General features: G+C 38.6%; 1 protein-coding gene across 1 annotated transcript in view; it reads left to right on the forward strand.

The window, feature by feature from the left end:
- The window catches only part of LOC105393378 (5-hydroxytryptamine receptor), a 73893-nt gene extending 50363 nt beyond the window's left edge, over window positions 1-23530 (forward strand). The window contains exons 4-6 of the mRNA XM_038115340.2: window positions 15191-15324; window positions 20503-20612; window positions 22234-23530. Of these exons, the coding sequence (XP_037971268.1) occupies window positions 15191-15324; window positions 20503-20612; window positions 22234-23164 (1175 nt within the window). The 3' untranslated portion in view covers window positions 23165-23530. The remainder of the gene's footprint in view (window positions 1-15190; window positions 15325-20502; window positions 20613-22233) is intronic.
- The last annotated feature ends 362 nt before the right edge of the window (window positions 23531-23892 follow it).

Genomic DNA, 23892 nt, shown 5'->3' on the forward strand with positions numbered 1-23892 from the left:
TTTAACTCTACTTGTGTGTTTATGCCATGGTAACTAGAAACCTATGAAATGAAACGCGATTTATTTTTTATCATGTGTCTTTATGCCATGGTACCTAACTAGAAAATCAATGAAATACCTACAACAGTTTTTATTTTTCTTATCACTCATCTATTGTCGGGAGTTTTTAACTAAGGTGAAGTTATAAACGCTGATTCACTCGGAATAAGGAACCCGCACGAAAGTTTGGACCGTCGTCGTCGCAGCCCTAATACAACTTCGTTAAGTGCTCTTACAGATCGGTTTCAGTATAATGAAACGTATTTTATGAACAAATAAATCCAACAACTTCCTCTTCTGGGTCGTTCCTTCAATGGAGCAAGATGGTTTTCCAATAAAAAAAACATGTACTATGTAGTTACTTTGATATACGCTATGTTTTATTGTACGAATTTTGCTTACTATGCCGAGATAAACGTTTTAAGTTCAATCAAAATATGACTATGAAGGTATAATTGTTAAGATTTCGTCCTCCAGTTTATTTAATTACTTAATAACTTATAAGGGATTTAAGGGATATTTTACAAAAAACTAACATCTTAAATTTAGTATCTGGTGTCTCCTATCTACTAAAAGTTACGTAAGTGAAGTGTAGGTCACCCATTCTCATCATTATTTCAGTATTTCAGACGAATATTTTATTGAAAGTTCACATGTAAGTATGCTGAACTTATTCAGCTAGTACTTATTTGAAATGTGTCTATTTATTTCCAATACGCCACTACTACTCTCAACTCACACGCCGAACCCTTGTCAACGTGGTATTTTTGGCAAAGATCCGTCGATTGCTGATTGGTTTATGCCCTGACACGTGGAGACACCTGTCCAGGGGAAATGTTGCTCTGTACCCACGGTCTTTAGGTTTACGGTTTACAAGGGGGTATCTCTATCTGAAAAGCTTGCTTTATTTTGTAGTACTTAGTTTAAACAATTCCAATGTTACCTCTTAAATCATCACTCTTTAAAAATTCGAATCAAAATCTATTGTATAGTTTTTAAAATCTAAGCATATACATGCATATGTATATTATGTATACATCATATGCGAGAAACGACTTTGCTTTATATTGTAGTGATTGTGAGTAAGTTTCGGAGCTCTACTGCATTAACCGCGAATACCTGTCTTTCGTTTTATATCAAGCCAGAGAAACCCCCTTGCACCTTCGCGGAAATAAATGTGAAAAGGGTAAGATTAGTGTGTTACCTGCTTGTGGTAACATGTGTACATTTGTAGCTGTGTCATGTTAGGTTTACATTACCCTATCAAAATTCCGACGATATTTGTAGCCGGAGCATGGAAGGTTTACCCTATCAAATTGCTTCGAATCGATGCATGATAAGAATGAAACTTGAAATCTCGGGTTATTGAGATTGTATCGTATCGTATACATATATATCCCAAAACTTATACATTATAAATTAAATTCATTATAATGTTTCTTGAAGAGTCATTTTTTTTAGCTCTAGACAACGTTATAGGTACAAAATTACTTAGCTCCGCCCACAGCTAGAGTCAAGGCGTCGCGTCGCGGTGGCTATGTCTTATTTACAATATCAAGTACTAGCCTCTAGTTCGCGCCTCCGCTCCGCCTCGACTGTTTCAGTAAGTACTATAAGCCTATAATATATATGGCCTTCATCTAACTGCCAGTTTCAATATAACTCTACGCATTGATGACTGTTAGTTACATTTATGAATAAGGTTTTGAAATATATAAGTACTATACATAAAGTTACAATCTTTCAATACCGAAAAAGTAACTGTCAGTACAAGTATCGATTGCAATAGGCAGTAACGGTGGCACAACGACTTTGCGGTGGCATTCTATCGGTTGAATATAATACACACACACACACACACTCACGCCTTGTCAAATTCAAATTCAAAATTCAAATTCAAATGGTTTAATCGACGTAAAATTTTACAATTATTTGTCGATAGTCATCTACCACCATTTCACAAAGGCCCCGTCATTGAGAAGGAAAGAAATGGCGAAAGAAACTCCTCGAGCATCTTTTCAACTTTTTCCTTATAATCTATTACAACTTTTAACTTGTATCTAGTACCTACAATTTTACTTAAGTACCTATATCCATTTCATTTTTTCAATAGCCTTAGCTGAGGTGGACAAGACCACGCGTTTTTGTCGTTTAAATAATCATTTATACTATAGTAAGCTTTACTACATAATGTAGCTTTAACATAATTCTTAAATTTTTGCTCAGTAAGGTTTATTGCTTCATTTGATAATTTATTATAAAAGCGTATACAGTTCCCCATGAATGATGTGTTTGTTTTCGAAAGTCTGAGTGTGGGGAAAAGCAACTTATTTTTGTTTCTGGTCTCAATACCGTGAGTGGCTCCTACTTTACTAAATGAATTTAAGTTTTTACGAACATACATAATATTTTCATAGATATATTGGCATGGAACAGTTAGTATACCTATTTCCTTAAACGTATCTCTTAATGAAATTCTAGACCCTAATACATATATGGCTCGAATTGCTCGTTTTTGCAGAACAAAGATTTGATTAATGTCAGCCGCTCGTCCCCACAATAGAATTCCGTAAGACATAACACTATGAAAATAACTAAAATACACAAGCCTGGCTGTATCTACATCTGTTAACTGTCTAATGGTTCTAACCGCATAAGCTGCAGAACTCAATCTACCGGCTATCCTCTCAATATGGGGTAACTGCAACTTTGAGTCAATTGTAATACCCCGGAATACCGTTTCATTTACTAACTCTAGCTTATCGTTATTCAATGTCAAATATGTCTCTACTTGTCTTACATTAGGCAAAGTGAATTTAATACATTTTGTTTTCTTGGAGTTAAGAGCTAAATTATTTACAGTGAACCAATTAGCAACTATGGAAAGAGTACTGTTTGCATTGTCAAAATTGACTTCTTGTCGCTTCAACTTAAATATAAGTGAAGTATCATCAGCAAACAGTACTATCTCACATAATTTATCTACCAAAAACGGTAAATCGTTAACATATACAAGAAACAAGAATGGTCCTAAAATCGAGCCTTGGGGAACACCCATACTGACAGGACAGCCAGCCGATCGCACTCCATTTATGTCAACTAGTTGAGTTCTGTTGCTCAAGTATGATTCCAATAATGTAAGAGCTTTGCCAGTTAGCCCATAATATTTAAGTTTCATAAGTAGAGTGGCATGATCCACACAATCAAATGCTTTCGATAGATCGCAAAATACACCCACAGCATCAAGACGTTCCTCCCAAGCACTAAATATGTGTTTGACCAACGCGACACCAGCGTCAGTTGTAGATCGACCTTTGGTGAAACCGAACTGTTGGTTATGGAGAAGGCCGTGAATACTAAAGTGCGAAAGCATTTGATGCAGCATAATTTTTTCAAATATTTTACTCAGTACTGGCAAAACTGATACAGGCCTAAAATTATTGGGATCATTTTTCTCACCACATTTAAAAAGCGGTATTAGTTTACTAAGTTTCATCAAATCGGGGAATACACCGACCTCAATGCATCTGTTAAAAAGATTAGCCAAGTGGGGTGCTAGGATATCAATAACATGACTAATAACTTTAACGGACATGCCCCATAAATCTTCTGTCATTTTTAAATTTAATTCTTTATAAGTGGTAATTATGGTCTGTGTATTTATACCATGAAATTGAAAGTCGAGATCGCAAGGCGGTGCATTCCCTCTTAGCAAACGTTCAGCTTCAGCGCAAGATGAATCAAGGTTCTCAGTTGTAGCTAACGGTATACTACGGAAAAAATCTTCAAAGACGGAAGCCACTTCTTCACTAGATGAAACAATTTTATCATTAATTTTAAGTTCAAAATTTAAATCACGTGGTTTATTCTTCCCGGTTTCAGTATTAATGATATTCCATACGGTTTTAATCTTGTTATTAGTGTTTTTAATCTTTCTATTTATATAATCTGATTTAGCTTGGTGGCAAACGGCTTTGAATATCTTTGTATATTTCTTTACATAATCTCTAAAGTTATCGTCATGAGTAAATGTACGCTGTTCATAGAGATCATATAATTTACGTCTGCTCTTATAAATTCCCGATGTTGCCCAGTCATTAAGACTTAGTTTACAATTAACATCTACTTCTTTCTTAGTGAACACGTTTTCAAATTCTTGAGACAAACCTTGGAATATTTCCTTAAAGGCATCGTTGGGATTTCTTTCAGAGCTTCTACAGTAGTCAAGTTTACTGTTCAATCGAGATTTAAACTTATCAATTATGTATGATGTTACTGGTCTGAACTTGAAAGTGGCTGACTTACGTTCAAAAGTACAAGGAAACGTAATAATTTGCCCACTGTGGTCGGATGGTAAGCAATTGATTACAGAATGATTAGTAAAATCACAATTACAGTAAATATTGTCAATACTAATGTACTAATGTACTAATGTACTAATGTACTAATGTACGTAATGTAATGTAATGTTGTACTAATGTACTCCTTTATGGCTGTGAAACTTGGAGGACTACAAAGCTGCTACATCACAAGCTCCAAGTTACCGTCAACAGGTGCCTCCGTTCGATTCTCCGCATATACTGGCCGGACACGATTTCTAATGTGGAACTATGGAAAAAATGCAACCAAACCACATTGAGGAAAGAAATCGCAATGAGGCGCTGGAGATGGATCGGCCATACAATGAGAAGACACGACTGTAACCATGCTCAAGTTGCTTTCGAGTGGCAGCCTAGTGGAAGACGGAGACCAGGTAGACCCGTACAGAGCTGGAGAAGGTCCGTGGAGGCGGAAATGAAGAGGGCAGGTCTATCGTGGGCCCAAGTGAAGGAGGCGGCTCAAGATAGGGAAGCGTGGCGAAGAATGTCTGTAGCCCTAAGCTCCACAGGGGAGTAACAGGACTATAAGTAAGTAAGTAAGTAATGTACTCCTTTGCGGGGTAGGCAGAGGTGCATTGCTGCACCCACTTTTCGCCAGAGTGTTAGGTTAGTCCCAATGTAATAGGAGGCCTATTGCCATTTTACGGGCACATCCAAGACCCAAGAACAAATATCTGTGTTTAAACAAATATCTGCCCCAGCCGGGAATCGAACCCGGGACCTTCCGCTCAGCAGTCAGGGTAACTAACCACTACACCATTCGGTTGAATATAATATACATATATTTTATTCGTATAAAGTTGTATTTTCCGTTCTGTAGTGTAAGCTTCCGCAATGACGTTTCGGGGGTTTAGTCGCAACATAATTTATAACGCTACGCTAACCACTTTAAACCGTTCGTGAAGTTTAAACGACATTGCGAGTCGGGTATGCTCAGAAACGTGTTTTGTTATAAACTTTAAACGTTGAAAACTGGTTGAGAACTATATTTTAATAAAACTGTCACTGCAAGATGCCCGCCGTATACATCTGGTACTCGGCACTCTCGGCAGCAATCAAGTTAAATAAACAAACACTAAAGCGAATTCATACTGAATAACTACGCTATTCATGAAGATTTAGGCGGTTCTCACACCGCCACGTACCACGATACTTGTACGTAATGCGTGTCCGAAAGTTACTTATAATTATAAGTACTCAGTTTGTATAGAAAACATGCACAGTCCAACACGTACGTATCTATGTATTGTATGTGCATTCATGTGACATACAATGTTTATTGAATGAGTTCAGAAATTACTACACCGATTAAAAAATGATTAAGTACGAATTGAAGCATATATAGAATTGAAACCAAGAAGATGTAAAATATTTACTGAGCCACCACCCAAAACAACAACAACAAGGAAGAAAACAACATAAACATCTGATAAGGACTGAATGTCCATTGCAGATAAGAAAAAATACGAGTCCCTACGAGTAGAGCAAAATTTTTCCCAGAATTCCATTTCCTTGTTTATCCCGGAATTCCCACGGGAAGCTTTTAGTCCTTACAATGCAACTCGTGCATAAAAGTTTTGAAAAAAAATATACTTTTGTATATATTTTTTCAAGGATGTTGTTAAAAGCTATGTATGTAGGTTTGTAGGTACTTGCTATGTACTGAGCATAATAATGTTGTAGATAGTAAGGCATTGTATTGGCCATCACACTATAGTAATATGTTTCACCCTAGAGATTTATTCTGCGAATAAAATGGCAAGGGCTATCTAAATAGCGTTTCTGCCCTTCACTTGATGGCTGACATTGAGGCGAGGGCCTCTTGTATCGTTCACTTATCAGACACACCCCGCTTGGCTAATTCTACAGAAATAAGATATGTTTTTGCACAATATATGTTAGGATAAAGGGCGTATGATGTTTAAAGTATAGCCTACTGGCAATTTCAAGAGTAAAACGGTAGTAAAAACTGAAATAGATCAAATCAAATCAAATACTGTACGCAATGCTTAGTTTCATCAAATAAATTGAAGACGAGCACGGCACTCAACCGAAATGCTTCAAATTCAGCCGGAGGCAAACAGTTTCCCTACTGGGAACGAAGCTGGAGGGTTACCCTATAAATTGACAAACGAACTAACGAGAGCTGTGGTGTAATCGGCACGTTTCATACAACAAGATAGAGCCGTGGTTAGCGCAGCGCTCCCAAACTTCGTTTTTCGTCATATAGAGTGACCCCTGAAGCTATGAGAGCGACATCGGCGTAGAATTAGAACTGCAAATGTCACGTTCCGCCTTTGTTTTTCTACTATTTAATATTCCTCACTCACGCACGAGCTTAGAAAACACACGTGCATATTTCCTTATTCCTTACACTCTTTTCCTCTGCTGTTAGACCACGTAATATATTATTCTACGAAAAGAATTCAATGGCGCATGCCTGGCTTTCTCAATTTACCTGAGCAAAGCTTTGATGTCAGCTCTTATGTGTGCGTTAGTGTTGGATGCCCTTTGGTGGAGCATCGAATTGTCAAAGATGGTTGAAAACACGTTTTACGCTGTTGCACTGTAGCTACTGTAGGCAAATAAACCATATGGATCCATTCCAGAGACGGGGAATGGGTTATTAACGCTGTAATGCAGTGAAGTCTTCATGAAGGAATTCGAAAACTTCAGACAGCATGCAAAACTTGAAATGTTCGTATTTTTGATAGATACTTTTAAGCAAAATGGCTGAACATATTTCTATGAAACTTCATAAATTGCTAATAGGTTACTATTTAATTAATCCCGGTATTCCCACAGGAAAGCTTGCTAAAACAAAGCAAAACTCGGAGAAAACGTACTTAGTAAAAAAACAACAGCTGAGAAAAAAAACCGGCCAAGTGCGAGTCGGGCTCGCGCACAAAGGGTTCCGTAGCAGCAAATCAAAATTACAGTTAAATCAACCTATCTCAAAAACTATAAGAGATACTTTGATCAAACCAAAAATCGTTGAAAGAGTTAATTAGCATGCATCACCTCTATTTTTTTTAGAATTTTATACCCCGTAGTTATAAAAATAGAGGGGGGGGGACATACTTTTTACGACTTTGAGAGCTGATATCTCAAAAACCGTTCACTTTAAGAAAAATGTTTTTTAGAAAACTTTATATCATTTTAAAAGACCTTTCCATTGATACCCCACACGGGTATGTACATCGAAAAAAAAAATTTCATCCCTCAGTTACATGTATGGGGGGCCCCACCCCCAATTCTTTTTTTTACTATTTAGTGTCATATTTTTGTAGCGGTTCATACAACACATATTCCCATCAAATTTCATCACTGTAGTACTTATAGTTTCCGAGTAAATCGGCTGTGACAGACGGACAGACGGACAGACGGACATGACGAAATTATAAGGGTTCCGTTTTTGCCATTTTGGCTACGGAACCCTAAAAATGGCGTCTAAACAAAATAAAGAAACATCTTATTTTCTCTTCTTTCCAACGATATGAAATCCTTGTAAGCAGTTATTTGCATCGCATGCCTGTTCCGCGACTCTTATCTGACGTGCGCAGTTTATAAGTCAGTATCTCGTGTCTTCCAGCGCACAGTTGAGGGTCAAGGAGGTATTACGCTCTCGAGCCGGAGAGATTTACGTCTGACAAAATGGCGTCGTCTTTAAAAAGTTCCGACGGCCGCCATTTTTAATCGTGTCAATAGGTAATTTATGTGTGTTTATTAGTTTGGTCTGTATTCTTACCGTTATGAGTGTTATTTCCTAATTGATAGGTGGAAACCACATAAATGAATTATGTAAGGCTGAGTAAGGTGAACAATCGTTACAAGAAAAAAAGGTAATGATAAATAAAATATTTACCTCATGTTCCTGACGAGTATCTGCAAAAGAGAAAAAAACATTCCTATAGCAGATAATTTTAAAAAGATTTGTTTATCTAATAACAAACCCAAAATCTTATCAAAAATTTCCTAAAGCCTAAGTAAGTAGGTACCTAGAGAAGCTACAAAGTTACTGCCATTCAATATTGTTTAATCTCCTTACGCCTCAATTCAAATCCAATCCAATTTTCTTTGCTGATCTTCTTTGTGTATTTTTATGTAAGAAAAGGTACCTAAGCAATATTTACCAAAATCAATAAACCTACAGATCGAGTAGGTACCTTTATAAAAGGAATAAGTGATCAAGCTAAAGCAAAACACTAAACATCATCTGGAAAAAGTATGATATTGCAGACGCAAAAAAAACTTTAACTTTTTAAAAAATAAAAAATAATTAAATTAAGTTACTATTAATTTGAGTACCTACTTAATTCAATCACAGAGTACTTAGCCGGCCCCCTTCCATGCGAAATCGCCAAGAGACACCCTGTATAGTATAAAAAAAGCTTACGACAAACTTTTTACCAAAAAACTCTCGTGTTTTTACGCTCAAAGGCAAAAATATCACTATTAAACAACCTCGATTATAACAGGATCACCGACTCGACATCAAGTTACGGGGAACCTTGAAACTAAGTTATCTGTGCGCCCCCAAAACGTCTTTTGCCGGTTTTATTAAGTTATTTTTAATCTAATTTTAATTAAGAGACGAGCGGTGGTGGCTACGAAATAAAGAATCTCTATTGGGTTCAATATGAGGATCTTCTTCGTCTTACAGCGGACCGCTGATAAACACTAGAGCTATAGTATAATGACGACGACGACTGAATGGCGTAGTGGTTAGTGACCCTGACTACTGAGCCGATGGTCCCGGGTTCGATTCCCGGCTGGGGCAGATATTTGTTTAAACACAGATATTTGTTCTCGGGTCTTGGATGTGCCCGTAAAATGGCAATAGGCCCGCCCCCTATTACATTGGGACTAACATAACACTCTGGCGAAAAGTGGGTGCAGCAATGCACCTCTGCCTACCCCGCAAGGGAGTATATTAGTACAAGGCGTGAGTGCGTGTTTTTTTTTTGTGACTATAGTATAAGGTTTGTCACCGTGGTGAAAAGATTGGTCAGTTAGGTTTGCGTCAGTCGCTGACTGCCCAGGGTGCACCGGACAGATACCAAAGGAACAAGCATGCTTTGTAGAAACAAGTGATACGTCACTCGAGGAAGCTCCTTTCGTGATCGAAATGAACATATGTATATGTACGGTGGCCTGCGCCTAAAAGTATACAGGCGGAGTTTTTAAAATAGCGATCTCAAGCTCACATGCTGCTCAAGCACATCCACATAAACACCACTGCTACACACATCACACACAACACGTCCCCGGATTTATAACAGATGTAGCTGGTCTCTTCATCATCAGGGATCGCTATTTTTAAAACTCCGCCTGTATACTTTTAGGCGCAGGCCACCGTACGTATGTATGTATCATGTATATAATTATTTACTTATATTGTATAGGTATAGTTATATTAATATTTTGTTTAGGTACTCAATTTAGACCATCTTCTATCGTAAGCACTACCAATCACTTTTTCAACATTACCAAAGGTTAACTGGTAGAAAATGCTGCTAGCATTAAGTTCGCCTTTGTAACAATTTATTTTGTTCAATAAAGAGTTTAATAATAATAATAATAACAAATTTCCTTAATTTGGTTTGGTTGGATGATTGAAAAAATAATGTTCAGTACATATTATAATATACCTTTGGCATGTTGTTAAAAATGGCATCTAATAGTAAGCCAAAAGGAACTCATGGACAAATATTGAACAAATTCTGAAAATTTGCGAAAATAATCCTAACTAATATTATAAATGCGAAAGTAACTATGTCTGTCTGTTACTCTTTCACGCCAAAACTACTGAACGGATTTGAATGAAATTTGGTATAAATATGGTCTAGAACCCTGAGAAAGAACATAGGGAACTTTTTATCCCGGAATTCCCACGGGAAAACTTTTTAAGGCGGAGCAAAGCTCGCGGGAACAGCTATACTGTATATCTAGACCGTTTCCGCTATCTTCATGGCCCTACTTCTGAAAGCGCTCTACCAATAACAAACTGGGTTACGTTTCCTGCCGGCTTGAAATGGAGATGTGTTCACTTCACACTGACTTTCAAACTGTATGTGTGTACACTATTTTACAAATATATGTGTGTGTAAACTATTTTACATACACTGATATTTTGTGCTGGAATTAATTTTGTACTAGTATACATGTAGTGTAGCTAGGTAAACACCGATACGATACGGGCAACGTATATTTAACCCCAATTTATTTCATTAATTATATTACATGATTGTAGGTATCATCAAGTCACCATCGTACACTCACGAGCAATGAAAAAGTTCCATTCACAAAATTCAAACATCAAACGACATTTTTCTTTCACTTTTCAGTAAGTTTTTTCTCATTTTTCAGAGATTTTCTATTGAACAACAATTTCTAAACATTCTAAGAAGTTGCAAACAACTATAGACTTTATAAACCGCAAAAAAATGCCTTCCAAACCTAGCAACCTACTTGCAGGGTACGAAGACACGACGTTAATGACGGCCAGGCCATAGAGTCGAGTTTACGACTCGCTCCCTCGTTAAACGTAGAGATTTACGACAAGGAGCGAGCGGGACGGAAGATGTGGACAATATTCGTAATTGAATCGTTGTATGGGAGTTGAATAACTCACTGGTGGGACCGCCCACTGTCATTTTTTGGAAAGGGTATAATTCAGTTGCGTGCTTTAAGCATTTTCGTACCTTGTCAAACTAACAGACCGCCTTCTGTTCATTAAAATTTATACGATGTGTTTGACAAGGTACAAACATGTATAGCTACATATACATATATACTTGTGATGCTGACTATTGCTGATTGTACTCACCAACCCCATAGTAATTCGAATAATTAGTAAGTAATTCGGAATTATGTAGTGTACCCCTCTTTGGGGAACACCCGAATATACCGAAAAACTTTTTTCCGAATCTGATAACCCCGAATATGTAATTTACGAAATATTGCAATACCGATTTTTTTAAATACCGAATTATAATAATGACGAAAATTATAATTTCGAATATTATAATCACGAATATTGTTATTACGATTGTTAAATATACGAATGTTAAAAAATACGATTACTTTAATATACGAAAAATAAAATACCGATTTATTATAATCACGAAAAAGTCTAATCCCGATCGAAAATATGATAATTCGTGATTTTGACAAAAAAAACATAAACGTCTTTAAAACTTTAGAACCAAAACCAAAAGATAGGTGCGACGACGAGCAAAGCGAGGAGGAGCGTGTTAGGTGCACATAGATATCGAAAAACAAAGCGGAGCGCAGCGAAGCGGAGCGGAGCGTTTCAAATTTAGAGCAAAACAATTGCTAGGATTTTTATGGTGTTTAAACTTAAAAACCTTAGGACCTAAACCTAAAGATAGGTGCGACGACGAGCAAAGCGAGGAAGAGCGTGTTAGGTGCACATAGATATCGTAAAACAAAGCGGAGCGCAGCGAAGCGGAGCGGAGCGTTTCACATAATATAGCTTAAAAAATATGGTTTTTATACGCATTATGCTGCATAATTCATATAACCATTTCTTGTTAACTAAGAAACATTCGGGAATTTGTATTTTCGGAATATTAAAACTTCGGGATACGTAATTTTAACAATTCGATATAATAAAAAATCGTACTTTTGAAACATCGAAATAATAATATTCGGAAAATTGACTTTCGTCATTTTAATAAATGTGTTGTTTGAAATTTCGTTTATAAACTATTCGTGATTTTCGTTATTCGGAAATTATGTAGTGTACCCCTCTCTTTGCTATAGAGGTAGTTCAGAAAAAAACTATTGCAAAACCTTCAGATAGACAACGTTAGCAAACGTTTTCTTTCTGAATGCGATGGTTTTCAATCTCGCTAGGTTATAACCTAATCAACTTTACAACCCCCGAGATTCAACACTAAAAGTAGCATAACTTTTGAACGGCTTAGCCGATTTTGATAAAATAGGACTACGAACACTCAGGGTAACATTATACCTATGACGCAAAAAAACAAACTAGAAATCGGTTCAGCCGTTTGGAAACAACCCCAGACAGTTACGCTACGCAATACACTAACACACACTCAGATACACAGATATATTATTAAACTTATAACTCCCTTCTTTTTCGTCGGGGGTCAAAACAGCCGACAGTCAGAACTATGGTGTCACCATGGTGACAAACCCTAGTCTTGATTAGTCAGTGTTTGTAACCAAAATTCTAAAAGCCATGTAAGTACAGTCAGCTGCATAAATAGCTGTAGGTACACTTTTGTACCTTGTCAAACTAATAGACTACCTTTTCAGATATTGACGCTGACGGTGTGTTATGAAGTCTGTTTGACAAGGTACAAAAGTTTATAGGTACTTACGCAGCTGACCGTAGTTTTAATAAGTAGTTAAGTAATTATTTATCGGTATTATTACTCTAATTACATCATACAGCTTGGGTAAAGTAAAATCCAACGATAGTTTATGTTCTATTCGTGGTTGGAACTATTATTGTTGACTTTTACAGCAGGATTATTATCATCAATTTGCGTCGGCAATTAAGAACTAAGACCACGACAAGCAACTACACATCCAGGGAAGTAAAAATGCTCATAAATTTCTCCCAACAGAAACAATGAAACAACAAAGACTGCTGGACAAAGTTCCATGTTTTTCTATTATTCATTCCAGTGCGGCACAGCTAAGGTAGGAAATACAGGGTGTTGCAAAAAGGGTATACTAAGCGGAAAACTTGAAACTTTGTTGGTCACGTGACTCTTTAAACTATGTATGTGTAGAATGATATATTTTTTTCGCGTATTTTGACATTCTGATTTTTTTGTGTGTCAAGAAATATGAAGTCTATTAAACTCTACTAACGTTAATAATAAGTATGATGGATGCAAAAATATGAGTAAGTATGTGAGTTAGTCCAACAAAAGTGCTTTTACATTTTTGACTGCTTAAGCCTCTTATATCCTCTATAACCAACTTGAGAAAAATATTAACGTACCTACAGTTAAACCCCCTTATTCATAGAAAAGTTACAATACGTTTTAACTAATAAACTGTTTTGTCCCTCTCTGTCAAAGAACAAATTGTTCTCTGTTCTAAAACAGTTTATTAGTTAAAACGTTTTGTAACTTTTCTATGAATAAGGGGGAAAGTGTACACCGTATTGTATATTGTACATCTCATCCATACTGTGCCCTAGGCCTTAGGCCCACACGGCTCGCAGACTCCATTTAATCCGGCCAGTGCTCAATGACCCAATGTTCACGGTCGGACGGGCCCATGTTATCTTGGCTCCGAGACTTATTGTTGCACATTAAAATCTGTATGTGACACACTTGGCCCAAGTTATGACCCACATTTTACTAGCCGACTTCGCAGACATACTTAACTGGGGGTTTATTTGTTTAAACACTTTATTGCGTTCGTAAAATGCTAGAGATGTCGGGAAATATGTATTTAACTACATTTTTTATGAGTAGGGATGATTAAGTGTCTTATAATCGTCTACAAAACATTATGAGGGGTTTATTTTGTTTCGACTAAATAGTTTGTTATTAGAATTATTAGCATTGCACCAAATTTCCACGTTATTTCGGTCTAACCAACAATTTCACTCCTGACTTTGATTCTTCAATTTCGCAAAAGTGAACTGTTGGTAATTATCATTCATTAGTTCATTAACAAACATTACCATTGAACACCATTTCCAAACCACTACAGTCCTACATACTCTAAATAGGTAAGTATTCGTTGTCGCAATATCAGATTATTTTTACCGTTTTGGCTACAAATACTACCTAGTAGACTTCAAAAATATATATTAAAAAATCTAAAAAGTGAAAAGTCTGACTGTCCAGGTTACGCCGCCGCCCGCGTGTGTATGTATAAGGAACAGAGGGGGATATCGCGAACTCAAAATGAAGTAGGTAGCATTTGCGAAGTACATAATTAGTGTCAAATTCAATACATTTCAAATCCATAAATCGTTGTCAAATCAAGTTCGCGAAATGATTCGTCAATAGCAGCTTTACCTACAAGTACCACGATGGTGATGGTGGTACGGGGCCAAACTAGAGCGTCTATCTAATTCAGCCCTAGGTACCAAATGATGCCAAGTTCTGTTCGACAAACAAATGAAATTTACACCAATGCAATATTGAAGTTAGGCAGTTTTAGTGGCGCGGGTTGGAAACGCGCCAGTTGTACTTAACTTCAGATAGTTTGGCTTAAGTTTGTGTGCAGTGATCATACAGAAGACACAACTGAAGAGTTGAAGACTGTTTTGGCTATTTAACTCGCGATGTTGACTTGTTGTTGTTGCTGTTTACATATCTTGAAATAGATTGCATTTTATATCTACTTCTGATTTTGCAATAGTCGGAATAAATTTTATCAAAAGAATGACTGTACTGTTTGAATGCTATTACGGCAGCTTTGATTCTGTGGCAGAGTGTGGTGGTGTAAGGGATAGGATCTCGTGAAGCATTCTTGTTATGAATGACCCCGTTTCTACTTCATCATCACGACCCATCACGTCCCCACTGCTGGCGCACGGGTCTCCTTCCAATGAAGGAAGGGTTTAGGCCTAGTCTACCACGCTGGCCTAGTGCGGGTTGGTGGACCCCAACACAAGCATCTTGTCTCTCAAAGCTGTCGGGAAGTGGGCAACCCGACTGTCAGATGTCGAAGTCTTCATGCTGCCCGAAGACCTCTGACTAGGCTTTACGACTCACCTACTTACTAAACTGTATTTCCTCCACCAGGCAACGTGTTCGTGATAGCGGCTATCATCATCGAGAGGAACCTGCAGAACGTGGCCAACTACCTGGTGGCGTCGCTGGCGGTCGCCGACCTCATGGTGGCCTGTCTCGTCATGCCGCTCGGCGCTGTGTACGAGGTGAGAGGAGTAGTAGTAGCATAGAGAAAATCGGACGTTGACCTTTGCTATATGTATAATAGCAGCCAATAACTATACACTGGTGGCCGTAAGCCTCATCCAAACACCAAAATCATCATATTTATATTATTCATTGATATTTATATACACCAACATACAATAATCTTGTGAACGCCTAAACCAATTTTGATGAAAATAAAAAAGCGATAAAGGGCGTACCTAACCAGAAATTATAACAAATTGTTAGCTATACAACGTAAATTACTAACTCTCACTTTTCGTTTTGACTTTAAAACTCCCTGAAACACTACAATAGCGTTCATTTTAGCTTGCAACAAACTTTTGGATTCAGGGTGTTTCTCGACAATTGTCGCTACGCTTTAGCGGCGCGCGACTCAACGCAAAGTTAAATAGCGCCACTTCTAAACACGCTGCCGTTTCAATTTTATTTCCACTTCACACAACCTGTGTCTCGAGCCAACTTGTGTTCATAGAACGAGTGTGATGTTAGTGTTAGTTAAATGCCTAGGGTCGCTAGAACAAGTGACAAACACGAGAGCTGTGGCTATCTTGACGCAGCTGCTTATGGATTGTTGATTGAAAATGATGATGGGCACCAATGTATGGAAGCTGGGACCATCACCAATAGAAATGAGTGATAGGTCGTTGAAAAGGTATTTTTTTGCAGAATATGAATAAGGGAAGCGTTAGTCCTGATTTACTGTCCAATTAGAATAATCGTACCCTGAAAGTTTTTATATAGAAATACTGTAATTTTAATGTTTTTTTTTTTTAATTTTTTCACATTCATTTTTATTTTTAATAACAAAATGATCATCATTTATTATAATATTATAATTGTTTATTATCTCAGTAAATAAAACCAGTTGAAAGTAATTTCTCCCATTTTAATAATACGTGTTTACGTGTATTACGCCCTAACTGTCATCAGGAGAGAGAGTGCAATGCCATAGAAAAATACTTCCTTCCGACGAATATATTTCAAAATGGACAACTTATACGGATTTGTCGTCATAATATTTTTTTGCTCACTTGATAAGAGCTATCCAACGATGTATGCCTCATCTTTATTGGACATAGGTCCCAAAACGCCCATTGTCATTTTTAGGTGGTGGTATGGCAGCAGGACTATGGTTTGTAACCATGGCTCACTGCCGTAGGAACGCCGGACTTATATACTATTATCGGGGTTACATGGTGTTTAAAAAGGGTTAGTATATTAAGCCGAAACAGGGTAAAATTCAGGAAGTTATTCTGGTCAAATTTAGATCGACGACTTTGGACAAATCGTAAAATCTCTACACAAAGTTATTGTATACAGTTATTATGTAGAGTTTTTTAAAATTTAGTCTAAATTCCCTGCTGTCCCATCCATCTTGCCACGCTGTATGTAGAGCGTGTGTTAAATAATTTAGATCGTAGTAAATTTAATCGTCCATCTCCCAGTTATCCCAGTTATTATGTAGAGTTTAACGGAACGCAACCAACAGGCATTGTAACAACTCGGTAACTCTCGTTCACTCTGAAACTTGATATTCTGTTAAAATTCATTCGCAAATTGACTCAATACAACTTAATCAGAACCCTGTTTCATATAGTTATTAAGACTAAGTTGCAGGCACAACTTAATTTTGCAATAGCTTCTCCGCATATTGCTCAGTGGTTCGAATGCATTCCATAGAGTCTATATTCTGAACACCTACACCGTGTTGTAATAATATATCCTATGTTGCATCGGCAGCGGCTAGACTTGCGGGGTAGGCCTGGTTAGATTTCCTGGGTCTAGGTCTTGCATGTGCTGTGCAACAGGCCCTCAACTCCCCTCATTAACATTTTACGATAATTTTGTAGATATCAGAACTGTCTTTAGGGTAGGGAAGTTATATAATTTGAGGTTATTTTATTGGGATACCTATCCTATATGTATATTTAAAGTGTTTACAGCTGAAATGAGATCAGAAATGCTCTACCCCCTATAAGGGAGCAATGATGTTGCCTCAATGGATAATTCAATAGGCTATGTCTGAAAAAATTTAACAACGCTCATAATTTTTCTGATGATAGGAATAACCCTCCGTATCATCCTAAAAAAATCTCAGATTTTTCCTACGCGTCAGTAATTTTATAAAAATAAAAACATTTTAAGTTTCACAAAACGGGGATATGATGGCACTTCAGGACTTTTTCCATCGTCTCTATAGGCATTAAAAAAAAAATATGACAGGTTTTGATGTGACGTTGTAGGTCTATGGATAGACGTGTGACCAAAGAGTATGTAAAAGCTGACGCCTGTCAATTTTTTCTTTTTTCAATAAAAAAGAAAAATATATGGGCAATCCCATATATTTTTATAGAGACGATGGAAAAAGTCCTGAAGTGCCATCATATCCCCGTTTTGTGAAACTTAAAATGGTTTTATTTTTATAAAATTACTGACGCATAGGAAAAATCTGAGATTTTTTTAGGATGATACGGAGGGTTATTCCTATCATTAGAAAAATTATGAGCGTTGTTCAATTTTTTCAGACATAGCCTATTGCGATCACTCTAATTTTTGCATGCGCCGCTTTTTCGGACTAAATCATAAATAACAATAACTGTACTAATAAAATAACTCAGTAAAGTGTACGTGTTAGTGTTACTGAAATCTGCTTGTGTTACTGAATCTAACAAACACGTTTCCCTCGAATTAATCACTTTGTGACTAAGACGATTGTCCACTGCTACCGACACCCAAAGATAACATACAAAGTTCGTATTAAAATATTCGTTGTATGACTCGTATGCGGCAAGCCAAGTAGTGGTATATTCAGGTTTATGGCTCATGAATGTCAATACTTTCCGGCATATTATTAAATGGGTTATTATTAAACTGTAGGGTTAAATGATGAAAGTCAACTCGCTTTCTACGAGTAAAAGCACTTTATTCAGATTATGGCTATCTCGACAAACGATGTGCGAAGAAGCGATTCCCTATTTAAGTTTCTTTACTATAACACTGGGTATTATAACTATTGATATTTAGCAGCAGAAAATTCTGGCTCTGGCACCGGTGGCAGTGGACAAACGTCGTAACTCAGTCGTCTACAATTTGCACAAACAATAATTCTGTATCATGCGCTCAGCAAAACAAATAATAACTAAGTCGGAGCAAGAAAATTAAATGATCTTGTATCATTTTCTCTGGCTTTGTTAGATGTTTAAATATAACTAGATGTAACTGTTTGCTAGACACTTTTGTTAATGAACTAACTTGTAGGTACGTTGTATGAACTATATGGTATGTATTTGGAAATGAAGTCGTGATCATGATTACATGTTACACCTTTGCTATAATTACTTGTTATAAATGAAGTACTAACAATATTGTAATTGCATACCAATAATAATTATGGTTTGATAGTAATTGAATGTGAAAGGCAGATAACAGGACGTTACAGAGGTCTTTGTAAAGGTATTGGCATCATAGACGACGGACGCATCGCATTCAGTATTCTTTGTGTAGAAATTCACCCGAACGTCGGTATTGCCGACAACGTTTCTGACACATATTTATGACAATCCGTTTGGTGCGATACGTACGATATCGATAGATGGACTTACCTTAAGACGGCTTTATCCTGCGGTAGACGATTTTCGACTGATGACTACGAAAATATAACCTTTGCATCGCAAACGCTGTTCGCAGACTGACCTGTAGCGAACAGGTGTGTCACTGATAAAATTTCACCCTTCACCTATGCACATAAAACCAAGAATGAAGATGACGAAGGCGGGATACCATTTTTATACAGCAAATGAAGGGTAAAATAGAAAAGTTTTAGTTATAAAATATCCGAGTTCCGTTCGCCATTATTCTTTGAACAGCATCGCTAGATTCGCTACGGTAGACAAGCAACATAGGGTTTTATTATAAAAGGAAGGCACGTTTTATCATCATTTTCAACTTCCCAGTCTTCAAGGGAAATTGCCGGCAGCGGTGGAGGCACGTACACTCGAATAAGTGTTTTATATTTTGAGCGGTTAGAGATTGTTTTGTTAGCGGATTGTTCATGAAAGATTTTGGTGTCGCCATTTATGTTCACGCGCCGAAATTCCGCAACAAATGTGTGATTTGTAATTATTTTTGACTTTGACTTTAAAGGTGCCTATTGGCGGCTGACTACAGTCATATGGGTTGTTGTAGCAATCGTCGAGCCTAACTAGCTACCAAATGGATTCCTTAATAATATTTAACTTTCGAACCGTCGTCTGCTTCAATATGATTTCGTGTCGTCCGACTTCAAATCATCAATATCCTATCGATAACTTTCAATTCTTACGTCCCACCAATATTCATATTCTATATTCCATAGCCATGTATTTATTTATTAATCAATGGATAACATTAAATCGGTGAAGAAATCAGGAGAAATAGTTAGGTACAAGACTGGTATTTTCTCCTTTACCTATAGCAATTCCTGTGTGTACACTTCGCTCGCACATCAAAGCTACTACACACTCGGTACACGTCAAAAGACCAACAATTTCCATGTAATCCCTCGCAAATAGAACACATTTTCCTGTTAATAGTGCGATTTGAATAAAGCTTCTGTGTGGGAGGAAAATATTTGCTTGGAGGTGCCTAATAAGGTGTTTTGCAATATGTAGACATTTGTGGTAGGTGTGGGAATACTACTATATACATAATACCTACAACCATATAAAAAAAATGGTGTACCTATGTACATCGTATCTCAAAAGGCACACTCAAACAAAACGCACAGTAATGTTAATCCTGCTAATATTATAAATGCGAAAGTTGTGAGTACATGTGAGTATGTGTGTAAATGTTTATTCTCTTGTTCACGTTAAAACGGCTAAACTGATTTTAACGAAATTTGGTATGGAGTAAGCTGACACCCTGGATTAACACATAGGCTACTTTTTATCGCTGTATTTCCACGAGAAAACTTTGACTTTGATAATTCTGATGACATCTAAACACATGACTATAGTGCTAGAAGCTCAATGAACCCTTTTCGGCTTAGTATATTATGCAACAAAGCAACGCAAAGTGGTCGACGTCGCGATATTCTACCTCTAATTCTAATAATTACTTATTTCGTGCACCCCAACTTATTCCTACTATTTACACACCCTCTGTCCCACCCGCAGGTGAGCCAGGGCTGGATCCTGGGCCCGGAGCTGTGCGACATGTGGACGTCCAGCGACGTGCTGTGCTCCTCCGCCTCCATCCTGCACCTCGTCGCCATCGCCACCGACAGGTAACTGAGCTAAATACTACTCTATGTTGTTGAGTTAGAGTTTATAGGTATTTGTACATCGTCGCCATCGCCACCGACAGGTAACTGAGCTAAATACTATCCTATGTCGTTGAGTTAAAGGTTATAGGTAGGTATTTGTACACCGTCGCCATCGCCACCGACAGGTAACTGCTAAATACGACTCTATCATCATCTTGATCACGACCCATCACGTCCCCACCACTGGATCACGGGTCTCTTTTCAATGAAGGCAGGGTTTTAGACATAGTCCAAAACGCTGGCAAAGTGCGGGTTGGTGGACCCCAACACAAGCAAGCGCTGAAGCTAGCTCGACTACGGACGCTTCGATACGACTCTATGGTCTTAAGTTATAGGTTATATTTTTACCTCGTCGCCATCGACACCGACGGGTAACTGTTAAAACTACTCTAAGGCATTGAGTTAAATATGTTATTCCGTGTGTTGTCGCTTTGGATTGTCGCGCGTGGCCGTCAAACTATCACCAAATTGGGTTAGACAACGTTTTCAATACCCAAAAAAAAATAACACCCAATACCCATGAGCGGTAAAAAACCACGTGATAAACAAACTTTGTGCCAGAACCCAGAACCCAGTTCTGAATAAGAAGTTCTGTGACCCCCTTTCGACTTAACTTATACTTTTTGCAACACCCTGTAGACCTATCTACATAATACGACAGAGCAAAATCTCCGTTAGCAGCTTAAAACCGTAAATTTTCCGGAAATGGTTTATTCAGATATTTGGCGGAACACCGCATGCACTGAGCAAGCTTCCATACCATTGAATTCAAACGCCTTTAATAAATAAGCGAGAAAGACATTCGGTATGAATGAAAATTATAAAATTGGATGCCCACCAAGTTGGCTGGTAAATATTTGAAGACGGGGAACTATTATACTCGACACGAATAAACTTGATTGTGTTTGTTTTGGAAAACATGAATACGCTTTGTATTCTGTTCCTCATAACTCTAACATAACACTCGCAACACGAAAGAATCCGTGCATTCGAAGCAGCGTATTTTTGCCATTTATAATGTTGTCTTATGCTTTCAACGCAAGGCTGTCGGGCTCGAATCGAACCCGCGCCGTGCTGCCGGAATAAATCAGGCATACATTTAAATGAAGCAGACTCGCTACTTATCTACCTTGCGCTTCCTACCGCCAACGGAAGCATTTCCTTAACAACATGTCGCTTTACAAAATACAGTCGAGATTTCTGCTTCATTTGTATATCAGCTACATAATGGGCCCCTCTCACGCGAGTGTCACTTGAGTGTACCGCATTATCATGTTCTTTCGCTGCTCCTCATCACTCACGTTACGGTTATAGCTTAATAACACGCTCGGCGGAGGTTTGCGCACCCGCGCCCATAACACTTTATTTCATAAAGAACGGATGCATAAAGTGATTTATAGTTTACTGCCGACACTAACCCTTTGTGTGCCGGGCAAAGTTTAAAAACTATCCAGGCTTTATACAGTCTCCTGTTGCGTTTTTTTGGCATTTGCTGATAGTTTTCCGGCGAAACATTTTGCATCCCAAATTATTCCAGAAAACCTGGTGTAATCGCCGTAGTTAATTGAATTTCCGTTTCCAGGTACTGGGCGGTGACGAACGTGGACTACATCCACATGCGCAACGAGCGGCGCATCTTCACGATGATCTTCCTGGTGTGGGGCGCGGCGCTGGTGGTGTCACTGGCGCCGCAGCTCGGCTGGAAGGACCCCGACTACCTCGCGCGCATCACGCAGCAGCAGAAGTGCCTCGTCAGCCAGGACCTCGCCTACCAGATATTCGCGACTCTATCCACCTTCTACGTGCCACTCGCTGTGATTCTCATCCTGTACTGGAAGATCTTCCAGACGGCCCGCAGACGGATCCGGCGGCGCCGCGAGGCCCCACCCCCCAGGCCCACCTCCGCCGACGGCGCCACGCCCGACGGCCGCCCGATCCCCATCCAATCTGCCCGTGATCGCAGGTTTGTCAAGAAGCGGTTCCTGAACCTGAAGAAGTGCAACCAGAAGTCGCGCGCGGAGAAGAGCCTGGCGGCGGCGCTGCTGCTGACGGAGGGGCAGTCCACGTCCACCGTGGACACCGTGGACGAGGAGCTGCGTACCACCGCCTTCACCGTCAACGAGCGCGTGGCGCCCTGCGTGTCGCCAGAGAAGACCTCCTCCACCGTCACCAACGGCTCCAAGACGGACAAGTCCATCGCGCCCGCGCCCTCGCACAAGGAGAAGAAAGAGTCTCTTGAAGCGAAGCGCGAGCGCAAGGCGGCCAAGACATTGGCCATCATAACTGGAGCCTTCGTCTTCTGCTGGCTTCCATTCTTCATCATGGCGCTGGTGATGCCCATCTGCCAGTCGTGCGTCATCAGCGACTACCTGGCCAGCTTCTTCCTGTGGCTCGGCTACTTCAACTCGACCCTGAACCCCGTCATCTACACCATCTTCAGCCCCGATTTCCGGCAAGCGTTCGCCCGCATCCTCTTTGGCACGCACCGCCGCGGACGCAACAAAAAGTTCTAACGAAAATGTCCCTACTATGTATATAACTGAGCGCCGCTCACACTGTATGGACTGTTATTGTCTTCGTGTAACATATTTCAACGCTTGTATCTTGTATGTTATACATACTGTATCGATATTGTATTTATAAATGTAACGTTATTAGTTGGCGGTGTAAATAAGTTAAGTTGCGGAATTGTAAATACTGTGGATTATATTATGTACATGCGTATAACATACTATTAATAATAGATGATGTTGAGAATTGTTTTTTTATAAGTAAATAGTTTATGTGGAGGGCGCGGCGCTCGCGAGTCCCGGGCGCCGCGGCCGCCATCTTGTTCGCAGTGACATTACTAAATAAATATTTAAACTAAATTATATTTACATTCTCGAGTTTTATTTGCCTTGTAGTGCGGTGAGGGGGCGGATCTAGCCTTGGAGGGCATGTAGGTACACCATACAGTCAATTATAGTTGTGGAGAGATGATGATCGCAGAATAGTTGATTTCATGACAAAGACTCCAGTATTTGGTGTAGAGTATTGGCACAGTCTTATTCCTAGGTAGGTATACACACTCTCTATGTAGATTATATTTTGTTGGACAAAGGCCTCCTAACAATCAGCCATTTTCACTGAATATTACTCGGATAGGTATTTTAGAGTTTCAAAATTCATTTTTATTCAAAGAGTACAATAGATTTTGCCACTAGTTTTACACTAGTAACCATCCATAGCTAGCCAATCA

Source organism: Plutella xylostella, chromosome 8, assembly GCF_932276165.1.
Source record: "Plutella xylostella chromosome 8, ilPluXylo3.1, whole genome shotgun sequence".
In the NCBI taxonomy this organism is placed as follows: domain Eukaryota; kingdom Metazoa; phylum Arthropoda; class Insecta; order Lepidoptera; family Plutellidae; genus Plutella; species Plutella xylostella.